The sequence below is a fragment of the Onychomys torridus genome, chromosome 4 (assembly GCF_903995425.1).
Source record: "Onychomys torridus chromosome 4, mOncTor1.1, whole genome shotgun sequence".
In the NCBI taxonomy this organism is placed as follows: Eukaryota; Metazoa; Chordata; class Mammalia; order Rodentia; family Cricetidae; genus Onychomys; species Onychomys torridus.
This window is the reverse complement of record NC_050446.1, coordinates 141,903,302-141,926,694: the sequence shown is the minus strand read 5'-3', so window position 1 is coordinate 141,926,694 and position 23,393 is coordinate 141,903,302. Positions and strand designations below refer to the sequence as shown.

The 23,393-nt window shown below is 54.2% G+C and overlaps 1 protein-coding gene across 2 annotated transcripts; it reads left to right on the top strand.

Annotated features, from left to right (window-relative positions):
• The first annotated feature begins 1,236 nt into the window (after positions 1–1,236).
• Positions 1,237–14,340, top strand: Mylk2 (myosin light chain kinase 2). 2 transcript variants are annotated; one of them, XM_036185936.1, is made up of 13 exons: positions 1,237–1,288; positions 1,762–1,818; positions 2,272–2,638; positions 3,314–3,612; positions 5,016–5,121; positions 5,520–5,613; positions 7,898–8,007; positions 8,090–8,231; positions 11,014–11,084; positions 11,194–11,322; positions 11,883–12,035; positions 12,147–12,279; positions 13,516–14,340. In XM_036185936.1, the coding sequence occupies exons 1-13, from the start codon at positions 1,237–1,239 to the stop codon at positions 13,594–13,596; spliced, it is 1,794 nt and encodes a 597-aa protein (XP_036041829.1). In that variant the 3' UTR covers positions 13,597–14,340. The 2 variants fall into 2 exon arrangements, with proteins under 2 accessions (XP_036041829.1, XP_036041828.1); XM_036185935.1 differs by having other exon boundaries at positions 2,227–2,638.
• Positions 14,341–23,393: the final 9,053 nt, after the last annotated feature.

Below are 23,393 nucleotides of genomic sequence, written 5' to 3'. Positions count from 1 at the left end.
ATTTTGTACCTGATTTCCCCCTCCTTTGGAGGTGACTTTCTATCTGTCTCTTCGCGGGTGCCTGATCCATTTCAGAACCCGGCATTTCCCCCACTTCAGAGTGGTACTGCCTTCCTGCCAGCTTCCATCCCTCTGCTACAGGGCAGTGGCCAGGGCTAGGTAGGCATGGTGAACCACTGGAAGGTTTACCTCAGTTGGGATCTGGACCCAGACACCTATCCACAACCTCTTCAACACCCAGCCTTCCTTAGCCAGGGCTCAGGACCCCTCCCAGAAAAGTGTGGGCTGACAGCTTCTGGGCAGTGGGAGAGGACCCCACAGCATACTCCTCCTGACCCCATCTCAGCCTGAAAACCTCGAGCCCAGGTCCCCATCGCCGAAGAAACTTCCTATCAACCCCTTCTTGAGGGCAGCCATCATATTTCCACTGGTCTCCCTGGGCTACTCAACCAAGCCTCCAAAGAACCCAGGAAAAGGAAGTTTTCCCTAGGGGAAAAAAAAATGGACCTATGGACAATTAAGCAAGTGACCCTGGCATGATTTCTTACCCAGAGATGGTCTGAGTAGATCCGGATACCAGGGGGCTCAGAGCTGGGCCCTGGGGGCTGAATGGCTCTCCCCAAGCTCCTGGGAACCCCGAGAGGTGTGGCATTGAGGCTGGCAAAGCCATGCCTGGGCCGGGCCATAGTCTTGCCCTTCAGCCCCGCCAAGGGCCCCTGGCTTCTTGCAGCCCCTTCCCTCATCCTGGCCACAGGGGATGCCTGGTAAGGCCTGGCCACAGCCTGCTCCCCAGGGCCCAGGTGCCCCTCCTTTTTTCTTCCTGATGGCTCCAAGGCTATTCTACCCCATGTCAGGCCGTGGGAAGAATGCCTTGTCCTCTGAACGGGGGCCAAGAGTGACAGGTGGTGGCAACTCGCACTCCATGGCCCCTGGTGTCAAGATCCTCCTCTTAGTCCCCGCCTCCACTGCCCACGCCCCTGCCTCCGCCTCTGCCCACCCGGCCCAATCCCTTACAACCACCCCAGGATTGCGCCTGAGCAGCCGCTGCAGACTGCCGGCCACCAGGTTGCCCCTCTCTATCCAGGTACATCTCTCCTCCCAGTTGCCTGGCCTTGGCCTTCTCTCTCCAAAGCTGGAAAAGAGGCGGGCATCTGACAACCTGATAACACTTCACTCCTCTATCTGCAGCTAGAAAGACTTGAGTTAGACAAGCAGAAGCACACTCCTACCTACCTCATGGCTACAGAAAACGGAGCAGTTGAGCTGGGAATCCAGAGCCTGTCAGCAGGTGCCAAACAGGGGCAGGAGACGGCAGGAGGAGCTTCAGAAGGGATGTTTTTGAAGCCAGGGTTGGGCAGGTTCCTCACAGGGAAGTCTGTGCCCAAGGTTTTTTTTTGCACGGTGCATGAGGGATTTGGGAATGGGGATAATCTGTGGGTGGAGTTGGGCTGGGTCCAGGGCCTGCATGAAGCCCTTGCTGGAGGGACGGGGGAGATGGGAAGCCTCCATCAGTGGCTGTTGGGATTCACTTCAGCGCTTGAATCCGAGGAGGGGGGGGGGCAAAGCCCATCCAGAGGGGCGGAAGCTGGCACAAAGCTCCCAAGCTCCTGACAAGTTTACTACCAAGCGGCTCCAGAGACTTGGTGGGACAGGCATTGACAAGTTGTCCCTCGGTAGGGACCCAGAGCAGGTCTTTGTCTGTCTGGCCTGGCAAGGGAAGGAAGCAGGGGGATGCTGATGGATGTCCCCCTTTCTTTGCAGAACAGACACCTAAAGGTGTTGCAGGTGATGGACCTCCAGCTTCAGAAAAAGACCCCAGTCCCCCAGACACAGAGAAAGACCAGGGCCCCCCTAACACGAAGAAAGACCCTGGCACAGAGAAAGACCTAGGCCCCCCTAACATGAAGATAGACCCTGGCACAGAGAAAGACCTGGGCCCCCCTAACACAAAGACAGACCCCAGCACAGAGAAAGACCAGGGCCCCCCTAACATGAAGAAAGACCCCGGCACAGAGAAAGACCAGGGCCCCCCTAACACGAAGACAGACCCCGGCACAGAGAAAGACCAGGGCCCCCCTAACACGAAGACAGACCCTGGCACAGAGAAAGACCAGGGCCCCCCTAATAGGAAGACAGACCCCGGCACAGAGAAAGACCAGGGCCCCCCTAACATGAAGAAAGACCCCGGCACAGAGAAAGACCTGGGCCCCCCTAACACGAAGAAAGGCCCCGGCACAGAGAAAGACCTGGGCCCCCCTAACACGAAGAAAGGCCCTGGCACTCCAGACCCCAAGAAAGGTCCAGACCCACCCTCCCTGAAGAAAGATACCAAAGTCCCAGCCCCAGAGAAAAAGGGTGACCCGGCTCCAGCTTCAGCCAGCAGCCAGGGCCCTTCAGGAGAGGGAGACTGGGGTGGGGGGCCTGCTGAAGGCAGTGTGGGGCCTCCTGCAGCCTTGCCTCAGCCCACTGCCACAGCCGAGGCCAGCGTTCAGAATCAGGGTGCCAAGCAAGCACCCTTGGACAGCCAGGGACCTGGAGAGCCCAAAGCGGGCAAGAAGGCAGCAGAGTGTCGAGAAGCAGGAAGAAGAGGCTCACCTGCCTTTCTTCACAGCCCAAGCTGCCCTGCCATCATCTCATGGTGACTGTCCTGCTTGGAGAGGGAGAGGTCGGGTAGCCCCTTTTCCAAGCTTAAACTCCCTGGCTTGAGCACTGGGTATTATCACATCTAGCATTGGGAAGGCACTTCTGTCCTGGATCCTTCCTTCTAACACCGTGTCCCGAAGAACCCAGGAAATTACTTTTGTTCAGAGAACAGAATGTCAGACAGGGGATGTTCCCAAAGGCCACCCAGGCTGCATGTTGTTGTTGTTTTTTCTCTAGGCTTCTGGGGACTTGTTTCACCAGTGGCGAGTGGCAAGCTCGAGAGAGTAGCCCTTCTTAATTTAATATGAAAAGGTGGCAGACAGTTCATTCATAAAGCTGATGCAGTCAGTTCTGCACAAGTGGACACCCGAGAACTGTAGAAACAATCGTGACACTTCTTGCACCAGCCTGATAGTGACACATTAGTGCCGGTTACATGGTAACAGTTTTTATGAATCAGGAGCCTTATAGCTTCCTGTTGGCCAGTAGGATTAGCCACATCACAGCAGTCAGATCCTGTCAATAGTTCCTCCACATGTTGAGAGTTGGCCTTTGAAGTGGATGAGGTGGAGCTGGATATATTTGGGGCAGGGGGACAATGTTGTCTTAGTTCTAAATGGCAACTAATATCTAGAAGCCTCTAACCTGCACGAGGTGTCTCACTTCTTAGCTCTGAGAAGACACCGGCTGTGACATCCCTAAGCGACACAACAGAACTCATCTTTACAGGGGTGTCTGTGACCCCCGACTCCCGGGGTCCTGGGCCAGCCAAGGCAGAAGGCGGGACGAACATCCTGAAAGAGAACCAGAAGGCAGAGGCAGAGAAAGCCCCAGACCAGGCTGGCCATGCTAAGGTGCAAGGGGACACCTCCCAGAGGATCGAGTTCCAGGCTGTTCCCTCAGAGAGAGCGGAGGTGGGGCAGGGCCTCTGTCTCGCTGCCAGGGAGGAAGATTGTTTCCAAATTCTGGGTAGGTAGGGGCAGGCTGGAGCTGGAGAGTCCTGGGGATGGGGGAGGGAAGGGATGGAGTAGTCCCAAGTATCCTTCCTTATGCAGGGGCCTGGACTACCCTGATCCGGGTCTCCCCCGATCCCTGGTTCAAATGCCAGGGCACCAGGTAGTGTTCCTTTCTGATAGAGATGGAAGAGGGAAACTAAATGCCCAAAGACAGATGGTGAAGACTGTCGGACCTCAAAACCCACTTTGGATTTTATTCTTCATCCGCTAACATGGGATTGAAAAAAGAAAATCACACAGATGAGTAAAGTAGCAAAAACTTGCTGAAAAGTGGATTTGGTGCTGTCTGAGGTGATGCTCCAATCCGAGGAAACTGGAAATGGAATGGTGGACGGCAGGGTGTCAGGGAGCCCTAGGTTTCATGAGCTGCACAGGTGTTTGTGTGCGGGACCAGTGACCAGGGAAGCTGGGCCAGCGCTCCACAGGTCCTCAGAAAAAGCCCTGGGCAGCAGGAGAGTCAGTTTGAAGAGGGAAGGGGTCCCAGCAGGGGTGCTGTCGGGCTGAGGGGTGGGGTGACATAGGGTCAGGAGAGCTCAGAGTGTCCTGACACCCCCTCCTCCAGACTGAGGTGCCCTGGGAGACCAGCCAGTCTGCCTGGCTGGCGGCAGAGTGCCACCCAGACAGGGTGGGAGGACCTGGCGGCTGGGCAGTGGCCAGGGGCCCTGCCTCCTGCCCCCGAGGTGACAGAGACCTCCGCCCCCGCCCAGAGATCACATCCTTGGCATGACAGGACCTGAACCACCTCCAAGGGCTGTCTGATTTATCACCAGAGTGGCTTCCCTGCCGGCCCTGACTATTTTTAAAGGTTTCCATTCCGATGAGTCAGCCGGCTGGCCTTCGAAGCCCGCTGTCCCCATGATGCACACTAGGTGGCGGCATGTCACCATCGAACTGCTAGGTCCCTGGGCGCCCCACCGTGGTGTAATCAGGTGGTGAGCAAGTGTCTCCACCCACACCATCATCCGGGCACAGCAGTCCCACAGTCTGGGACTCCACTTCACAGGTTCTGTGGGGGCTTGTTTGGGTGTTTGGATGTTTTTATTGGAGACTCCCTCCCTCCCTGCTAGAGCTTGTATCTAAGTCCAGTCAGCTAGCTGTCTCATTGTTCTGCAGAGAACCTGAATTCCCCCTAAAGGAGACAGATTTTGGGTGTACAAAGGCCATTTTGGGTGTACACGGCAGAACTAGAATTGGAAACTGGGTCCCGTTCTGGCCGGGTGTTCCCCAAGCATCACTTGGTACACTCAACTTTCCCAGGGCAGTGGGGGCAGATCAGGAGGCAGGAGGCAGTGATGCCAAAGACGTTTCCCAGAAGTCCCCACCCCTGGTTCTAACAGCTCAACTCTGTCTCCTTAGATGACTGCCCACCACCCCCGGCCCCCTTCCCACACAGGATCGTGGAGCTGAGGACTGGAAATGTCAACAGTGAATTCAGCATGAACTCAAAGGAGGCACTGGGAGGGTGAGACAGGGACCCAAGCCTGGAACCACTCACGGGGAGTATCCAGCCCCCATGGTCCACTAGGACACGGCCCACATGCATGCCCTTGCTTCTATGTGGTTACACTTGCTATCTATCATGTCCTGAGGTGTAGCAACAGCGGTCACTTTCCTGGGTGTGCCTTTGGCCACTCCTATAGGAAATGTAGTCTGTTCCACTGGCCCCATGCTCTTCAGCCACCATCTTGGTAGGAGAGCCTCCACTTCAGGAGGGAGTTAGGGCTGGTAGGATGAATGCTCCCACCGCTCAGAGGAGTAGACAGAGTCACCATCAGGCCTGGGCCAGGAGGAGAATGGCGCACAGGTCCTTGCTGGCCATTGGGTCTTGGAAGTACCCTCACTCCAACTTTCTCTTTGCAGTGGTAAGTTTGGAGCGGTGTGCACCTGCACGGAGAAAGCCACAGGCCTCAAGCTGGCAGCCAAGGTCATCAAGAAACAGACTCCCAAGGACAAGGTAGCGGGGAATGCTGGCCTTACCAAGGGAGATGTTCTTGGACCGGCCACCTCTTATCTCCAGCTACCAATAGTGCTGGGCTAGGACCCTGTTGTGAAAAGCTTGTGACATTTAAGATGCCACATAAGGAGAAGGCAGGGGTGGTGGTGGAACACAGCCTGTTAGGGCGGCTGGTGCCCCCAGCCATAAACCAGACACCCCGTTTCTCAGGGACTCTCCTTTCTGGGCCGTCTGTAAAGCTAAGCAGCACTGGGGAGCATGAGTGTTGGTTATCCCCTGTGATAGACAGTGGGGATCCCAAAGTGCAATGGAGGTGGCCCCGGCCCCCAGGGAGCCTGTGTCAAGGAAAGGAGGCTCCATGGAGAGTTTTACTTCCCACGGCCAATGGGGTCTGCGCTTACAGCTCTAAGCAACTATGTGCAGGTGCACATGGATTGAGGGCCAGTAGGCAAAGTGAGGTATGCTTGGTGTCTCAGGGAAGCTGTGGGGAGCGGAGGGTGTGAGGAGCAACATTGAGGTTCCTGCCTCAGCCCTGGCTCAGTGGCGCTTCCTGGACCAGCTTCTACAGAGTGAAGGCTTTGAAGACGGAGGTGTTTGAGTGGCGGGCCAGGGGAGGCTTTCAGGCAAAGGACTGTGGAAACGAGACTCAAGTTGGGCAATTTCCTGGCATTCTGGGTTCACCCTAGCATGACAGAGATGGAAGAAGGGATGGAAAAAAGAAGGGAGGAGGGACCCAGGGGTCAGAGATAGCAGGGGCTGAAGTTACAGGGTGTTGTAGGCAAAGGTAGTCACTGTGTGAAAGGCTGGGGCCCACCAAGACCATGGGAACAGCACCACAGTGCTGCAGAGCACTGATTCCCTTTGCTCGGAGCACACAAGTTTTGTGTGTGGTCCTACCCTGCTCTAGTGTGTGGATCTTTTATTTACGTATTTACTTATTTGAGATGGGGGCTCATAGATCCCAGAGTACCTTGGACTCACTTTGGAGCAGAGGCTGACCCTGAACTCCAGGCCCCCCTGCTTCTACTTCCTGAGTGTTGGGATTGCAGGAATTTGTCACCGTGTCCAGTTTACTTGGTTCTGGGGATTGAACCCAGGGACTCATTCATGCTAGGCAGGCACTCTACCCACTGAGCTACACCCCCAGTCTCAGATCTGTACTTCTGACTCATCCTCACTGGCTTCTATCACAGGATCTGGTTCAGCATGACTACTCAGTGTCCATGCGCTGTGTGAATTAACTGGAGCCAGCTGTTGGTTAATTGATCATGGAACTTTTTTTTCCCTTTGCCTTCCGCTGTACCAGAGGACTGAAAAAGTCCCCAAGCTCATGGGACCAGCACATCAGAGAATAGGGACAGATAGATGACTAAAAGCTGGAACAGAATGAAGAGCATGACACCAGGTATTGAGAGGTACCAGAAAGAAAGAGAACCAGGGCAGTGACGGGGAGTTTGATCAGAGGGACCCTGTTCGATGCGGGCCTCTCCGGGGAAGTGAGAGCAGGATGGAGGGGAAGGGAGGACAGCTGGCCTGTCTTGCACCGATGCCTCCAGGTTAACAACTGCCCTGGAGAGGCAGGTGCCTGGAGAGGCCTGATGAGTAGCACATGCCCGTTAGGTTCCTTCTGTCGCCTACATCAGCCCAGCAGTGTGACCACTGGCCTGAAAGTTACAAGTGAAGGTTGTTTAGAGTAGAAAGGGGGGTGAGGGATGGCTGAGTTTCTGATCTCGTTTAAGGTGGTACTGTGCCCAGGGCCTTGATGATGGACTGTCAGTGGGCATGCAGAGACCACAGCTCCTAGCTCTTTGTCCCCAATGCTTGTCTTTTTTTTCCCTGAAGGCTGCTGGCAAGTCACGCATGGAGAAGGGTTGGTATCAAGGACTTACTAAACACATGGTGAATGTGGGGCTTTCTTAGATCCCCAACGGAAATGGCAAAGATGGCGGCTGGATAGATTAGAGTCTAGAGATGGAAACAGTGCTCAGAGGCAGTGTTATGTATTTGAGAATCAACCCCATTTTAGGCATGGGGGTTGAACATGGGCTTACTGTGTGATCCAGGCTGTTTTCGAACTCTTGACCCTCCTATCTCTGCTTCCTGAATTCACCCATGGCCTTAGGAACTGATTACACCTGGATACAACATAGCTATGGATTTGATGCAGGTGCTCAGGGTGAGGTTATATATAGAGAGTGGTGGAGGCAAGGAGACCCGGGGGGAGGGGATTGGAGGGTGGGGGTGCTGGTGCCCAGTAGGTCCCCTTGATTTTCCTGCTTCCCAGGAAATGGTGATGTTGGAGATCGAGGTCATGAACCAACTGAACCACCGCAATCTGATCCAGCTGTACTCGGCCATTGAGACCGCACACGAGATCATCCTGTTCATGGAGTAGTGAGTGCCCACTGTGGGTGCTGGGGCTGGGTGGCAGGGCCAGCCGCCAGGAGCCAGTCTGCAGAGGGGTCTGTGCACACAGCATCGAGGGCGGCGAGCTCTTTGAGAGGATCGTGGATGAGGACTACCATCTGACCGAGGTGGATACCATGGTGTTTGTCAGGCAGATCTGCGATGGGATCCTCTTCATGCACAAGATGAGAGTCCTGCACTTGGACCTCAAGGTAGTGGGCTGGAACAGCACTGACCACTGGGTGTCACCGTTGTCACTACTCATTTCTCTAGCTCCTCCTGCTCCTCCTTCCCCATCCCTCCTTCCAGCTCACTCAGCGTGGACCACCAGTACTTGCTAAGAGCCAGGGATGGAGGCAGGGGTGGGGTCGGGGGAGGCGTGCCTTAGTCTCCATGTCCACGGAACTCACTGTCTGGTGTTTGATGCGTCCTAGCTGCTGGCCTTTCACAGCATCTGCCTCTGGGATGGCTTGAGACTGGTACTGCCAGTGTACCGTCCTTACTCAGAACGAGGACCTAGCAGCCCAGTGTCCTGGGACTCCTCCACGGCGCTCACTGAGAAGCCCCGTGGCATTGTCATGGTGCATAGGAGGCAGGCGCTAGCGATGAACTCTCCAAGGGGACTTTCACACCCTGAGCTAACAGAGTTTCTTGCACTTAGCTGAGCAGGGACAACAAACAGATTTTACATGGTACTCACTCCCATCAGCACCAGTGGCTGCCAGGAGCTTAGAAACACCTGCCTGGGGCCTGGAATGGGGAGGAGAAGCACAAATGGCCAGGTGTCTCCTGTCTCTGTGGCAGATGCTAATGAATATTGAATGGAAAGTGAATAAGCTCCGTCAGTACAGGGTGGTAGCTGCTTTCATTCACTTAACTCACAGTTGCCGAGTGCCCGCAGGAAAGACCTCATCCTAGTGTGAGGACTTACAATGAGGGCTGGGATGGACATGTTCCCTGTTCATTATACAGTATCGAAAGAAGTAAAACTCATGAAAAAGGCACAACGGAGTATCCAGGACATGCAGAGGGCAGAGATGGAGAAGCAAACATTTGTCTGGTGGAGTAGAGTCATGGATGCGGGCATCCAACAGCTTCTGGCTTTGCTCAGTGTCATGCTCTCAGAGGCATGGGATTCTCCCAGCAGCTCCTGCAGTTACCTACGAGGACACCCAGGGAAGGAGAGAGAGTGGAGATGGTTGTCAGTGGGGCCTAGGTGGAGTGGGTATGAAGGCTATGGTAGGGAGCTAGGAGAGAGCTGGTGGGAGCTGGAGGGACGCACTTTGAAAAGCAGGAGTACCTGGCTGAGGGTGTCTGTGGAGTGTGTGGCAAAGAGTCAGAGGTGATTACAGGGAGAGATGGGGGGCCCTCTAGGAGCTAGGGTAACTGGAGAGCTACATGGGGGACATGTTATTCCCCCATAGAGGCTGATTTGAGGGGTAGTGTAGGACTCCCAATTGAAATACAAGGTCCCAGGAGAAAGGACTTTGCCTCCAAGAATGTGGCTTCCAGGATAACCACAAGGGTTTGCTCAGAAGAGGGCGCATAGTGCAGAAAGCAGTGTGTCTCGGCTGCAGGCCGTCCCTAGGTCTGGTGGGAATAGGTTTCTGGGAAAGCTTGGGTCAGTTTGTGGGTCTCTTGTGGGTTTGTACCTGGGGCCATTCTTCCTCTCCCTGCTTTGGGATGCTAGCTAACTTACAAAAGTCCGCATGTCTTGCTTCTAAGGGGACACGGTGATTTCAAAGAGGCCCCCAGGAAACCTCAAACTGAACGGCCACAGAACTTAAACAGCAGAGTCACACTGAGTGGTCAGGTCAGGGTGATGAAGGCCCTGGAAGGCGTAGGTATGGAAGGTGCACCCCATCACTCTACAGAGGTGGAACCCCTTCTTACTCTGCAGAGGTGGTGGAGTTTGTCTGGTAGCTTCTGTCTTTGAATCATGTCAACTTCAGTGTCCCCCCCCTCCCCTACTTACTCTCCACCTAGTCCTGTGTTCCCTGTGGTAAGAAGATAAAGTGAAGGCTTGGTGTGAGTTTATGCCCCCCTTGACTAGCACAGCTATCCACCAGTCCGATGGAGCATAGGAGAGGCTGGGAGAAGAGGGTGGTCCCTGGCCTGGGACACTGAAGAGGAAGGTGGTGAAGTTAGGGGGCATGTGCCTATAGTTCAATTGCTGAGGCTGAGGGATTGCTCAAGCCTGGGAATTCAGAACTGGACTGGGGTTGCACAGGGAGACCTTCATCTCGAAAAATCAATATAAGGCATTGGGCAGGTGGCTAAATCTATGAAGTGTCTGCATGGCAAGCTCAAGAACTTGGACTTGAGTTTGGATGCCCAGCAACCATGTAAAAAAGCCAGATGCAGGGGTGCATGCCTGGGATCCCAGCAGTGGGGAGCTAGAGACTGGAAGATCTGGGGACCTGCTGGCCAACCAGTTTCACCAGTCAGTGAACCCCAAGTCCAGTGAGAGACACTGTCTCAAAAAGCAAAGTGGAGAATGATTGAGAAAGACACACACTCAACCTCCACCAATGTGCACACATCAGCACAACACACAAAATGTATACATGAGAAGAAATAAAGTACCATAGGCCTAATGCTGTGAGAGGCAGGTACTGCTCAGCTGAGAGCAGCAGAACCCCCCTGACTAAAGGCCTCTTTGTGGCCCTAAGGCGTCCAGCTCTGATAACATCCTTGCCTGGCCTCCAGCCAGGGCACACTGCCTATCTGCAGACCTCAGTTTCTCCAGCCTCCACAGGACGGTGGAGAGAAATTCTGTCTGTTCCCCTTGGGTAGTCTTGTGCCTTGAGACAAGCCCCTTACAGGACCTCAGCCTCCTTAGGCTGAGAGCATGCAGGCCCAATGGGTCTCTGAGTATCACCTAAGGATTTATTCCCACATGTGGGGCCCCAGCAAGGGACCAGGGTGGAGTGTGTGGGGAAAGGAGGGTGAGCTGGGTCAGAGGCCAACCTGGGCCATCCCCTGTCTCCTCAGCCAGAGAACATCCTGTGTGTGAATAACACTGGCCACTTGGTGAAGATAATTGACTTCGGCCTGGCACGGAGGTACCAGCTGGCTGGGTGGGAGGGTGGGTGGGGCCTAGAAGTGTGATGGTGAAGGGGCTGAATGCTTCTGGTGGCAGCTGGGGACCTGAGCTCTCGATCTCTCTCCCAGGTATAACCCCAATGAGAAGCTGAAGGTGAATTTTGGGACTCCGGAGTTCCTGTCACCCGAGGTGGTGAACTATGACCAGATCTCTGACAAGACGGACATGTGGAGCCTGGGGGTGATCACCTACATGCTGTGAGCCCTGAGGAGGTGCTGGCTGAAGTCAGCAGGGGCACAGGGATGGGTAGAAGAGAACAAGACTGGCCTTGGGGTTCCGGTGAGGTGCTCTTACCTCCCTGATCCCTCAGCCAATTTTTTTTTTGTGGGGGAATGCTAAAGAGAACCAGAAAGGGAGACTTTGTACCCATTTTATATTTGCAAACACTAAGGTCCCCTACAAGCACAGCATCCCATCCTGGGGCAGACTCTGGACGACAGATTCCCCATGCCCTGGGGTTGGGGACAGAGGGACAGTGGACATCTTTTTGTGTGTGCTCACTGTGTGTGTGTGTGTTTCACACCCACCCTTCCTCATCTTCACTGCAACCCTGGGAAGCTGGGGCGATTATGCCCATTTTACAGATGAGAAGAGTGAGGCTCAGAGAGGGGAAGTGACTTGCCTAAAGTCACCCAGCCAGATTCAAACCCAGGTCTGTCCCACTCTGGAGCCCGGGGTCTTTCCAGCACATGCTGCCTCCCAGGCTCTGCTCCACTCTGCTGCCTCACTCTTTTGCCCCAACCCTCCTCCCCTCTAGACTGAGCGGCCTCTCCCCCTTCCTGGGAGATGATGACACAGAGACCCTGAACAACGTCCTGTCTGCCAACTGGTACTTTGATGAGGAGACCTTTGAGGCTGTGTCGGATGAGGCCAAAGATTTTGTTTCCAATCTCATCATGAAGGACCAGAGGTAAAGCTTACCTGGGCTGGGAACCCTGTACGTTCAAGGGCAGAGCTCATGTCTGGGCCAAGTGGGCCTGCCACAGGCCTGTCCTCACCACACTCACTGCCTTCTCTACAGCGCCCGAATGAGTGCCGAGCAGTGCCTCGCCCACCCCTGGCTCAACAACCTGGCTGAGAAAGCCAAACGCTGTAACCGCCGGCTGAAGTCCCAGATCCTGCTTAAGAAATACCTCATGAAGAGGCGCTGGAAGGTACCAGAGCCGAGGCGGGAGGAGGAGGAGGGCTGAGAGGTGGGAGAGCCCCGTTGCCAGGTCCAGCCCTACCAGCTACATCTTGGTAGTCTCTGTTGACAGGGCCTGGCCTTGTCTGGAAAACATGGGCTTTTCTCTGAGTCCTGGGCTAGCTCCCATTCTGAACTGGAGCTGTTCACCCACCCTGCCTGCCAAGGGAGGATCATTAATCGAGGGTTCAGGCTCGGGAGAGCATCTCTGACCCCTCTTCTCCTCCATTTCCCGAATATTTATGGAATAGCCGTTACTTCTAAATGCTCCACTGCTCTGGTGGAGACAGGAGGCCAGAATCTGTGGACTTGACTTTCAGTGACTATAGAGAGTTCTTAGGAGAGTGGTTGGGAGCGCCAGGGGAGGGGTTACACCTTAGAACAGGGAGGGACCAGTGAGGAGGAACAGGTGCATCCAGACCTCAAGGAGATGGGGGAGGGAGCCAGGCAGAGGAACAGCCAATGTGAAGTCCCAAGGCAGCCGGTGGCCCGGTGAGTGTGAGCAGCAGGCTGATTGGCTGGAATGCAAAGGGAGGCCAGGGTGGAACAGGCTGTGGATCGGTGGTGATGCTGTGACCCTTCAATACAGTTCCTCATGCTGCGGTGACCCCCAACCATCAAAATGATTTCACTGCTACTTCATTACTGTAATTTGGTACCGTTACAAATCATAATATAAAAACCTGTGTTTTATGATGGTCTTAGGCCGCCCTTGTGAGAGGGTCTTCTGACCCTCAAAGGGGTGGAGACTCATAGGTTGAGAACCAGTGCTGTAGAGGGACTCATAGATCGGGGCGAGGAGCCTTTTGCTTGGACAAACAGTGTCACGATGCTTTTTATAGATGGGTTGGGCACTGTGTCTCCCCTGGCCTCTGACCTTCCTTTAATGAGGGGGGAATATTTTAAAAGTCTTTAAAGTTTTATTTTTTTATTTAACATCTATTTATTGTGTGTGTATAATGGAGGGTTCAGAGGTCACCCTCGTGTGGTGGTCTATGTGTGGAGTTCAGAGGATATCTTTGGGAGTCAATTCTTTTCTTCTACCATGTGGCTCCCAGGAATTGAACTCAGGCTTGGCCGCAGTGCCTTTCCTTATCTGTTAAGCTCTCTCTCTGGCCAGAAAGGGGTGGGGGGACTCTTAAGGACACTCCGTCCCAAGGTTCTCGTCTGCTGAAGTGCTGACCAGAATTCCTCTCTTGTCCCCCAGAGAAACTTCATCGCTGTCAGCGCAGCCAATCGCTTCAAGAAGATCAGTAGCTCGGGAGCACTGATGGCTCTGGGGGTCTGAGCCCCAGGAGCAGCTAAGCCTGGACGTGGCTCCGCGGTGGTCAAGGCTGAAGCCACACAGCCCAGAAGGCCAGAGAGAGCCAGATCTCTAGGGGAGGCTGGCCAGAGCAAAGCCGCACCAGGGGGCTCCCCAGGCCTTTATTTGATACCGCATCTCCTGTGTGAACATGGAGTGTATGGCCTGGAATCCAACTTGCTACCGCCTCCTCAGACAGGGCTCTGGCCCATCAGCCCCACCCAGACTCCAAGGCCGTCCAGGCCATTCCCTGTTCCCTCCTTTGAACCGCTGCCCTGTAGCCTCTGCTTTCCCCCACTGGGGGCACCCTTGCCTGGAGTGGGATGGCTGGGGGTCCAGCAGGTGGGCTGCTGTGGTGGTGGATGGGAAGCTTCTAGAAGGGTAAGAATGCAGCCCAGCTGCTAGGGGAGACAGAGCAGGCTTTGTGTGAGAGGATCGCCAGGCCCTGCCTCACACTCCCAACAGATCATCTGGCCTCCTGGCCCCCACCCACTGTTTCTGTGACCACCAACACACAGGAACTCTGAGAGAAAGTCAGCCCAGGCCTGGAGTGGTGGTGGTGGTGGTGGAGGAGAGAGGCCTGGGAGACATGAGACTACCCCCATGTCCAGCCCAGCTACTCTGTGCCCATCCCAGGGGCATTGACAACCTCAGATGACAGGATGAAATGGCCCACGACAAGGAGTATGAAGCCACCGGGCAGTCCCCAACCTGCTCTCAGCTTGTGCCTTGTAAATAAACATACAGGTTGGAGGCAGCCTCCTTCCCTCTGCACGTGCACTAATTCGTGTGAGGTCACAAATGACTGCATTAACTGTGCACCTACTATGTGCCAGGCACTGAATTCACACATCTCTGCATAGTGTGGTGTTCACAGATGCAGGCTCAGGAGCTAGATTACTGAGTGTGTGCTGTGTTCAAGTGGCTTCCTTGCTGCGCCTTGATTCCCTCCCCTGTGAGAAGGTCGTCCCAAGAGTTGAAATACAAAGTGACCTGTGCTGGACTCTGGTCTTGGGCACAGCAGGGATTAGACCATTATTCTTTGGAGTAGGATGGTGGGGTAGATAGGATTTGTATTTCACAGAGGGAAACTGAGTCAGGTGGTGAGACCCAGGTAAGAGCTGCCTCACAGAGAAGAGAGAATAATGGCTCATTGGCGAGATGGAGACAAGATACATGGCCCAGGGAGGAAATGGGGGTGCTCCTTATTCACCTTCAATAGATGAGGAAACAGGCTCAAAGCAAGGAAGGAACTTGAAGCCTGCTCAGTTTGTCTGGGCCTGGGGCTTGAAACAAACTTTTACCGTGAGCTCAACATTGATCAAGGAGGGAACAGGGCGTCCAGGAAAGGCTAACAGATCCCACGGCCTGTGATGTCTTTATCTGCTATAGTAAGCCCCGCTTTCTGCTCTCACTGGCCTCATGCAGGCCACGAATGCAGGCAGGGGCCATCTGCTGGAGGGGCATCCAGAAAGGCACAGCAGAGCCATACTAGCTCAGACTTTGACTGAGAGGTGACTGAGCCCCAGGCGAGGAGGCTTGGTGTGAGCACCAGGGTCCTAAGCCTGCAGTGACCAGCACAGAAGCACTGCACTCTGTCAGAGAGAAAGGGTGATTTCAGGAAGGCTGCTGGGAACCAGGATCAGTACCCAGACCGATCAGGCTATCCCTGGCTTGGCCCTTGGGTGCGTCCACAGATTGAGAACTGAGTAATGTTGTGCATACCTTTCTTGCTTCCATGACTGCAAAACCAGGCACCTCACCCCTGACTGCCTTGTTTATTCAGCGGCAGGTACCACGTGGGGTGTGGGATCTGGGTCTTAGGGGGTGGGGAGAATCTAAGCTTGACCTTAGCACTGGGAATTGAAAGTTTCAAAAACCTGGTTTGGGCTGTGAATGGATCTGTACTAATGGCAGGGCCCTCAAGACCACACACTGCTGTCCATTGCCCATTGGTACCCTGCTGCCTCCTCCACCTCTGACCTCTGCCAGCTGGGCCTGGGTTTCCACTGAGTGATCCACTTTGCCTCATTGGCCCCACCCTGGCTGAGCATCAGGCCACACAGAACGATGATGAGTCACCCCTGAGAGGGAGGGAAGGGAATAAGGTTTAGCCTGAGCAGAGATCCAAGGTCTGGATCCCACCAGGGAACCCGTGGCTACAACAGGGAAGGCCTCTCACCAAAGACTTCAGCAGTACAAACTGGGACCCTGACTCCAAGCACAAGTTTGTTTGTTTGTTTATTTCTTTCTTTCTTTCTTCCCTTCCTTCCTCCTTTCCTCCCTCCTTTCTTTCCTTCCTTCCTTCCTCCCTCCCTCCCTCCCTCCTTCCTTCCTTCCTTCCTTCCTTCCTCCCTCCCTCCCTCTCTCCCTCCCTCCCTTTCTTTTCTTTTCTTTCTTTCTTTCTTTCTTTCTTTCTTTCTTTCTTTCTTTCTTTCTTTCTTAGTTTCTTTCTTTCTTTCTTTCTTTTTTGGAGACAGGAGCTCTCTGTTAGCTCTGGCCGTCCTGGAACTCACTATGTAGACTAGGCTGCCCTTGAACTCACAGAGCTCTGCCTGCCTCTGCCTCCTGAGTGCTGAGATTAAAGGTGTGCACCACCACATCTGGCTCTGTTTCCGTCTCTATAACTTGATCACAGCCTTAGCTCTTTCTTCTGCAGCCCCCAGGGGCCATCGTGACAGTTAAGACACTGGACAGGGGCTCGTCTATTCGTCTCTGGTGAGGGAACAGGCTCAAAGAGGAAAGATGACCTGACTAAGGCCACACAAGTTGATATTTCTGGAGCAAGAAGCCCTCCGAGAATCATAGGCAGGATATGTTCACTTTCCAACCCCAAATCTACCCTGCCACCCCTCTCCTCCCAGAAACATGTCTGCATGAGTAATCAGACACCTTCGGGCCTCTCAGGACCCTGGAGATGGAGAATATAGACTTGACAACATAGATGGGGGAATGGCGTTTCATAAGACTTTTTCTCTCCCAAGACAGGATCTCACTATGTAGCCCTGGCTGTCCTAGAATTCATTTTATAGACCAGGTTGGCTTTGAATTCACAGAGACCTGCCCGGCTCTGCCTCCCAAGTGCTGAGACTAAAGGCGTGCGCCACTATGCCCAGGTTCATAGGGACTTTTTGATCTCTCAAAACCTGCAGAGCATACTCAGGCAAAGCTAGAGCCCTTGCCTTGTTACAGAGCTGCATCTGCCTCTCCGGAGCCTGGGACCCAAGCCCTATTGCTCTCAATAGAGTTCTGTCCCTGGCTGCCACTGGGAGAAAGGAGACGTACCCTAGAGCTGCACTAGACTAGAGTCTGTCCACAGCTGACAGCGGACTCCCAACCTGGAGCCGGACTTGAGTATAATCTATGTCCAGGGCTCTGGACCTGGGGCCCTGCCATCCCTGGGATGCCAGGTTATGAGCTTCCTGAACGGCAGGAAGAGCATACCCTGCTTCTCACAGTCCAGGGGCATGGCTGGCTGGTCCTGCACAGTGCCGTTCTCAGCAGTAGTGCTGTGGCTGTCCCCTGTGTCACTGATGTGTGTGCCTCCCTTGGGCTGGGCCTGGACACCTTTGGGCCAAGAAGGGTTAAGCACTTCCAGTGGACCCTCCTCCTAGCTGGGCCCAGCCCAGAGAGTGTTCCTCCAAGGCCATTTCCTGCCTCTGGGTCTGGGCCAGGCCCACAGTGACCACCCCCTGGGTCTGGAAGCCACTGAGGCCACATCTGGTTTGGATTACACCAGCACTGGTGACGTTGCCTTTTCCTGTCTGAGTCTAGTGGCCTTGAATTCCTCTGGCCACCTTGAACCCAACCAGGCAGTGGTGGGAAAAGACGCAGCCCTAGCTTGGAGGCCCAGAGGGAGGGAGGAAGGCCTCCAGGGTTGTTCTGCAAGGTGGGGGGGGGGGCTGGTTCCTGCTTTGCTTCTCCTCCCCCCCCCCTGCCCCCAGAGGAAGCACTTCCTGAGTCCCAGCATTGTATTGAGAAAATCCACGTGTTACCCATCTAGCATTTCATGGCTAAGGGAACTGAGGCACACGGTTTCCCAGTGAACGAACCTAGCATGTGAGTTGGGCAGTATGGGTGAGGTTTCCTTGGGCCAGTCTTCAGGGAGGGGCTCACAGCCTCTGGAACTCCAGAGGAAGGGTCGGGGCTGGAAGAAGCTGGAAGAAAACTCAGGAGACCACGGGGACAGGAAGGAGTCACCAACCTGGAGCCTCATCACTCTGGGAGTGACATTCCAGGTGGGGGCACATGAGGAGCAGGGCTTTCTAGGATAGTGGGGAGAGTGTGGGGGTGGGGCAAAGAGGGATAGAAAGCCTGAAAGCAAGCCTACCTGAGCACATTCTAGAAAGGTTTTGTATGTGTTGAAGGAAATAATTTTTGGGGAAATAATCAGGCTGACCCAGGGTCGTAGGGAGCCACAGAAGAGTTTTGAGCAGAGGAAGAGCATGGTAATATTCATGTTTTTTTTTTTTTCCACTGATATCTGCTGCTAGACAGGTGAGTAAATGGGAGAGATTGGAGGCAGAGAGAGACTGGAGGCTGTATCCAGTGGCTGTAGATGAATCTGAAGAACTCAGAGACTTCAAGGTGCACATGGAACTCCAGGTTCAAAGCCACTTACTTGCTCTCTTTGAGTCTCAGGCTCCTGTCTGTAAAACGGGGTGTTGACAATACTTGCTTCCCAAGGTCAGTGTCCACGTCACATGAGATGCCCAGGCAGAGCCTGGTGCAAGCTCCTGAGCCTGCATTTGGCTATTTCAGGAGCCCCTGCGGTGTTCCACATAGGGCTGCAGTTGCAGGGGACAGCAGCGAGCAGACAAAAGTCCCGGGTCTCAGGGAGCTTCTAGTGGACAAAAGGCTCTGACCTTAGGCCACATTGGCTGGGGGGAACGAGACAGTAGTCAGGAAGTTTTTATCTGAGGATGCTTGACAGAGGCTGGGAGTGAGAAGGAGAGAGGGGGCTGGAGAGATGGCTCAGAGGTTAAGAGCACCAACTGTTCTTCCAGAGGTCCTGAGTTCAATTCCCAGCAACCACATGGTGGCTCACAGCCATCTGTAATGAGATCTGGCGCCCTCTTCTGTATACATAATAAGTAAATAAATCTTAAAAAGAAAAAAAAAGAGAGAGGAGAGAGCCCTGTGGATAGTAGTGGAGGGCTGTGCAGGCAGAAAGAGTGGGCATGAAAGCTGCTTTGAGTCAGTGAAGAGAGAAACCCCAAATGTATGCCCTTACCCAGAAGCCCTAGATAGTGCCGAGTGAGTGAGGGAGTCCCTGGGGTCCTTTGAGATAACCCACTGTGAACGATGCATGGGTAATCAAGGCTCCATCCACTCGGTAAGCAATCCCCACACCCCTACTGTGTTTTAGTCACTGAGGTAAAGAGGAAAAGTGAGCAGGGGTAGACACAGCCCTTGCCCTCAAACCTGTGTTCTGAGGTGAAGGTACACAAGTGCAGACCCTACAGCTGTGAACACCTCACAGTGGGGACGTGTGAAGGCAGCATGGTGCTGCAGGAGAGGGACTGTGCGGCCAGTTAACCGGACTCAGGGAGGAGTGTTGGCCAATGACAGGAACCAATGACAGGAACTGTGTACTGAACGCCACCCTGAAAGGAGGGGTCACTCTTTGGAGAGCAGGCCTGGAGCACAGCAGAGAAGCTCATTTGAGCTGGCTGCCGGCAAGGAGGAAGGACCAGCTGCTCTCTGTGTACCTAAGTGACACTGGGCAACCTTGGGGCTGGCCCAGAGGACAGTGACCTGGGGGCATCCCTGGCCTTCCTGGCTGGCGAGTGACTAATGGAGCCTCCGGTCTGTTTTTAGCTGTGGAGCCGCTACCTTCTGCCCACCAACTGTCTCCCTGAGTCACCTACCCAGTTACCAGCAGGGTGAGGACAGAGGATCAGGCAGCTCAGAGGAACCTCCAGTTTATAGTTCTGCTGTGTGTGTGTGTACTCAAAGGATGGGGCCGAGAGAACTGAGAGTGGGCGGGGAACCTCCGGTGGGGATACTTTTTTATTCTAATTTCATCTCTATTGACCAAATTATACTTGAGGATGCAGAGGGTCCCACATGCCAGTTCTGGGCATCAAAAACAGCACCCCATTTTACAGAGGAGGAAACTGAGGCTCAGATAAGAGAATCCCCACAGCAAGAAATCGAAAGGACAGAATTTAAGCTCACAGCATTGTTTAATCCTTCCTCTACATTTTATCCCTTTCTCACACAGCAGCTAGATGCTGTCATCATGGTAAGGGGACATATCAGCCCCCAAATGCAGATGTATTCCACTTAACTATCATTTACACTGCAATTCTGAGTGCCAGGCCCTGCCTTAAGCACTTTGCAAATGCTAACTTACAGTGTCCTCACACCAGCCCCATGGGGGTGGACACTCCATTTGTGTCCTTCTGACAAAAATGGAGAGGAAGTGGCTTTTCCCAGGCCACACAGCTAGGACTGCACTGGAGGCAGCCTTGTCTCTGACAGCCTGGGTTATGGGGTGATGGGAGCTTGGTCAGGGAAGGGATGTCGGGCCTGAATTCCTTGGTTCCTAAACTCCCCACAGGCAGATGTGCCAGGCCAACACGGCCTCCCCCTGCTTTCTCATCCTTGTGGCAGCTGCTGGAAGCCGCCCTCTGGGGGAGAGGGTCTCTCACCAGCCAAATGCTGTCTGGGGGTGTGGGAAGGCATGAGTAACTTGTAACTCAGGCAGGGGAATGCCTTCAGCAGGGAAGGAAGCAGTGGGTGGGAGGCAGGCCTGTGATAAGCCCGGTGGAGGAGTTTATGAGAGAGGAGGGCCCTTGGGGTGTGGTGGGGACCCCATCCATGCCCCCCTGAAGGCAGATGGGCACTCTGACCTTGGACAGCCAGACCAAATGCCAGCAGGTGATGACAGTCCAATAGGGTCGCTGCATTTTTTTTTGGAACAGGCCCTTCCTCCTTTCTGGAATGCACTTAATGCAAGAAGGTCAGCAGACACTGTCAAGGGTGCATTCCAAGAATCTGAGCTGCTGTGATGAAGAGCTCGGGAATATTCTTAAATACCAAGCCTACCATTTTAGGATTTGATCTGGTCTCAGAACCCATTCGACTCTAATTTCCTGAAGGGGAATAAATGGTCCCTGAACTTGGGAGTGGAGACAAATGAGCCTCCACTGATGGGTCCCCAAGATGTCAGATACCACATCCTGGTCCTAAGATTTGAATGGGTGGTTTGAGGAGACAGCTCTGTTGTGCCTTACTGTGTGACCTTGGCCTTGACCATCCGTATCAAGATGTTTTATCTAGACTGACCTAGATGAGGGATACTTACTGGCTCTACACTCCACCTCCCAATGGGGCAGTCGGGCAAGAGACAGAAGTATCTGTTGGCCACAGAAAGAATATGAGGTCAAGATGCCAGGGGGAAGGTGCCCACTGGGATCATGATGTCCAGGCCTCCTGGCCAAGTACCTCAAGGGATGGGACTATCTCCAGGGATGGGACGTCCCCCAGGCCAGATAACTCCCCTGAGACTCAGACATAGAATCAGATTGCCTACTTCCTACCCACTGGACAAAGAGATAAAACTAAGGCCCAGAGGAGTGGGCCTGGTCCAAGATTGTTTCCTGGGTAGGCCTAGACCAAGGTCCTACTTGGGAACATCACCATTTCTTGACAGACAAGAAGTCTTGGGGGCTAAGGACAGAGGGAGGTGTGGTGCCAGAGCTGAGTTTGGCTTTTTTGTGTGTGTGTGCATGCTTCCCAAGGCCCAAGCACACAAGGCCTCAGCCCAGTTGTTCACTAACTCTTTGTGAACCAGCTACTCCCTTGGGTGGGGACCAGTGGAATGGCGGTATGGGAAGTACTAACTAAAGACATAGAGAGGAACCTGAGTCTCATTGTCACCAGAAGAACAGAGGCAAGAACTGTCCTTGCAGAGTCCCAGCCTCCTCTTCTGGGACGTGGGCACTGGGCTCAGAGGCTGAACATCCTTGGGAGGCTGGGTGCTTTCCCCGGCCCTGCTGGCTTCCCATCTTCCTACCAGCTAGGATACAGGCTGAGAAGGGACTCGGGGTCACCAGGGCACCAGAGAAATGCAAAGCAAGGAACAGTGCCCGACTGCGGCCTCTTTCCCTGACCCAGCTGAGTAAGAATCACCACCAGGGGCTGCATCCTGTCTCTAACCGAGGGTCTCCCCAGCATACCCACTCCCACACTCCCCACATGCTGGCCCCACGTCACATGAGGGTCCCCTTCCTCTGTGTATCTGCACCCCCCACTACATAGGACTCTGCTACGTTCCCTCCCAACAACCCACTGTTCTGCTGGTTGGGGTGCAGCAGGCATGGTTGGGAGGGGGGAATGGGAGGGGAGGAGGGAGCAGTCCACTTCCCCCAGCTGGCCAGGCATTTTCCCATCCCCTCAGTCACAGAAGCTTTCGTCCCTCAGGTCCCCCTCCACCTCAGTGCTGGAGTCTGTGGGAACCAGACAGCTCAGTCAGGCCAGCCAACTTGCTTCCTCCAAAGTCCCAGGGGACCTCTGAAGGGAGGAGGGAGCCACAGAGGCTGAAGTCAGTGGGTACGCCGCCCAGGGAAGGACTGGTGGAGGAGACTAGGCCACCTGACAGAGAAAGGGCAGCCACCGGGTGCCCCCTCGTGGGACATAAAGCCTTCTGCGCTTTCTGCAGAAGATTAAAATGGGAGCAAACCAGCACTTTGGCCCCTCTGCCTCAGCCCATACCCGTGGAGCAGAAGAGGTGATTGAGACTCAGGAACCTTTTGCTTCTGTTCCTTGCAGAAGGTGCAGTGAGTTCTCTGTTCCTCTGGTGGGCACCATGCAAACCGCCATGCTTCTTGTTCTACTCCAGAGAATAGTTAGTTCATGGCAAAGCTTGGAGCTCAGTTGCCTCTGCTTAGTACCTAGGACGGCCCCCACCCTCAAAGAAATGTGTTCACAAAGAGTCATGGGAGGGTGGTAAGATGGTTTCAGTGGGTAATGGCCCCCTGTTTGGTCTCTAGGCCCCACGTGAATCGACTCCTACACTTGTCTCTGAGCCTTGTTCTCTCTCTCTCTCTCTCTCTCTCTCTCTCTCTCTCTCTCTCACACACACACACACACACACACACACACACACACATTAATGTAATACAATTTTGGCAAAAAGTTACCAGGAGAGGTCCCTTTACTGTGGAGAGTTCCGATAAAGGCCAGGTGCTGCTTTTAAACCTTGGATTCCCTGTCTGCACAAGGGGTGAAGGGTGTCTTAGCAGCCCTGGTGTTCAGCAAGGCCTGACTCTTCCTCTGGGGGCCCCCATGCTGTCCCGAGGCAGCTTTCTACCCTGCACCTTCCCTCAGCTGTGTCAGCCGCACAGACCTGGGTACCCCCTTGCTCTGGCAGTCCTTTGAACCTCTGTGGGAGCTGGGGTGAGCTCTGAGCCTTAGCTCCTATTATTTATTGTAAATGGGGATGATAGTCCATAGACCCCAAGCAAGATGACAGAAGCAAGCCTGGAAGGGGATGGCAGCGGGCATGGTGAGGCTTCATAAAGAGGGTGTTCCGCTACAGTTCAAGTTCAGAAAGCAGCCTCTTAGGCCAGCCCAGCTCTCCCATACTGTGGATCTTGGCTGCCTCTTCTCTCTGCCTGCCCTCATGCCCTACTTTCCTTTCCTGGGAAACTCCCCAAGAAAGTTCCCAGCAGGAGAAAGTCTCCAGCAGGACCTTTCCAGATGCGTGCCCCACACAGAACCCAGCATCCTGGTCCTTAGCTCCAGTCATTCAGCAGACAGACCCTCACCATCAC

What these genes read in the sequence shown, in the direction of transcription:
- Mylk2 (XM_036185935.1), top strand. Translation starts at nt 1,237, where the DNA reads ATGGCTACAGAAAACGGAGCAGTTGAGCTGGGAATCCAGAGCCTGTCA. An exon ending in AACAGACTCCCAAGGACAAG is followed by an intron (nt 5,614 to 7,897) that starts GTAGCGGGGAAT and finishes CCTGCTTCCCAG; the next exon opens with GAAATGGTGATGTTGGAGAT. An exon ending in GGGGTGATCACCTACATGCT is followed by an intron (nt 11,323 to 11,882) that starts GTGAGCCCTGAG and finishes CCTCCCCTCTAG; the next exon opens with ACTGAGCGGCCTCTCCCCCT.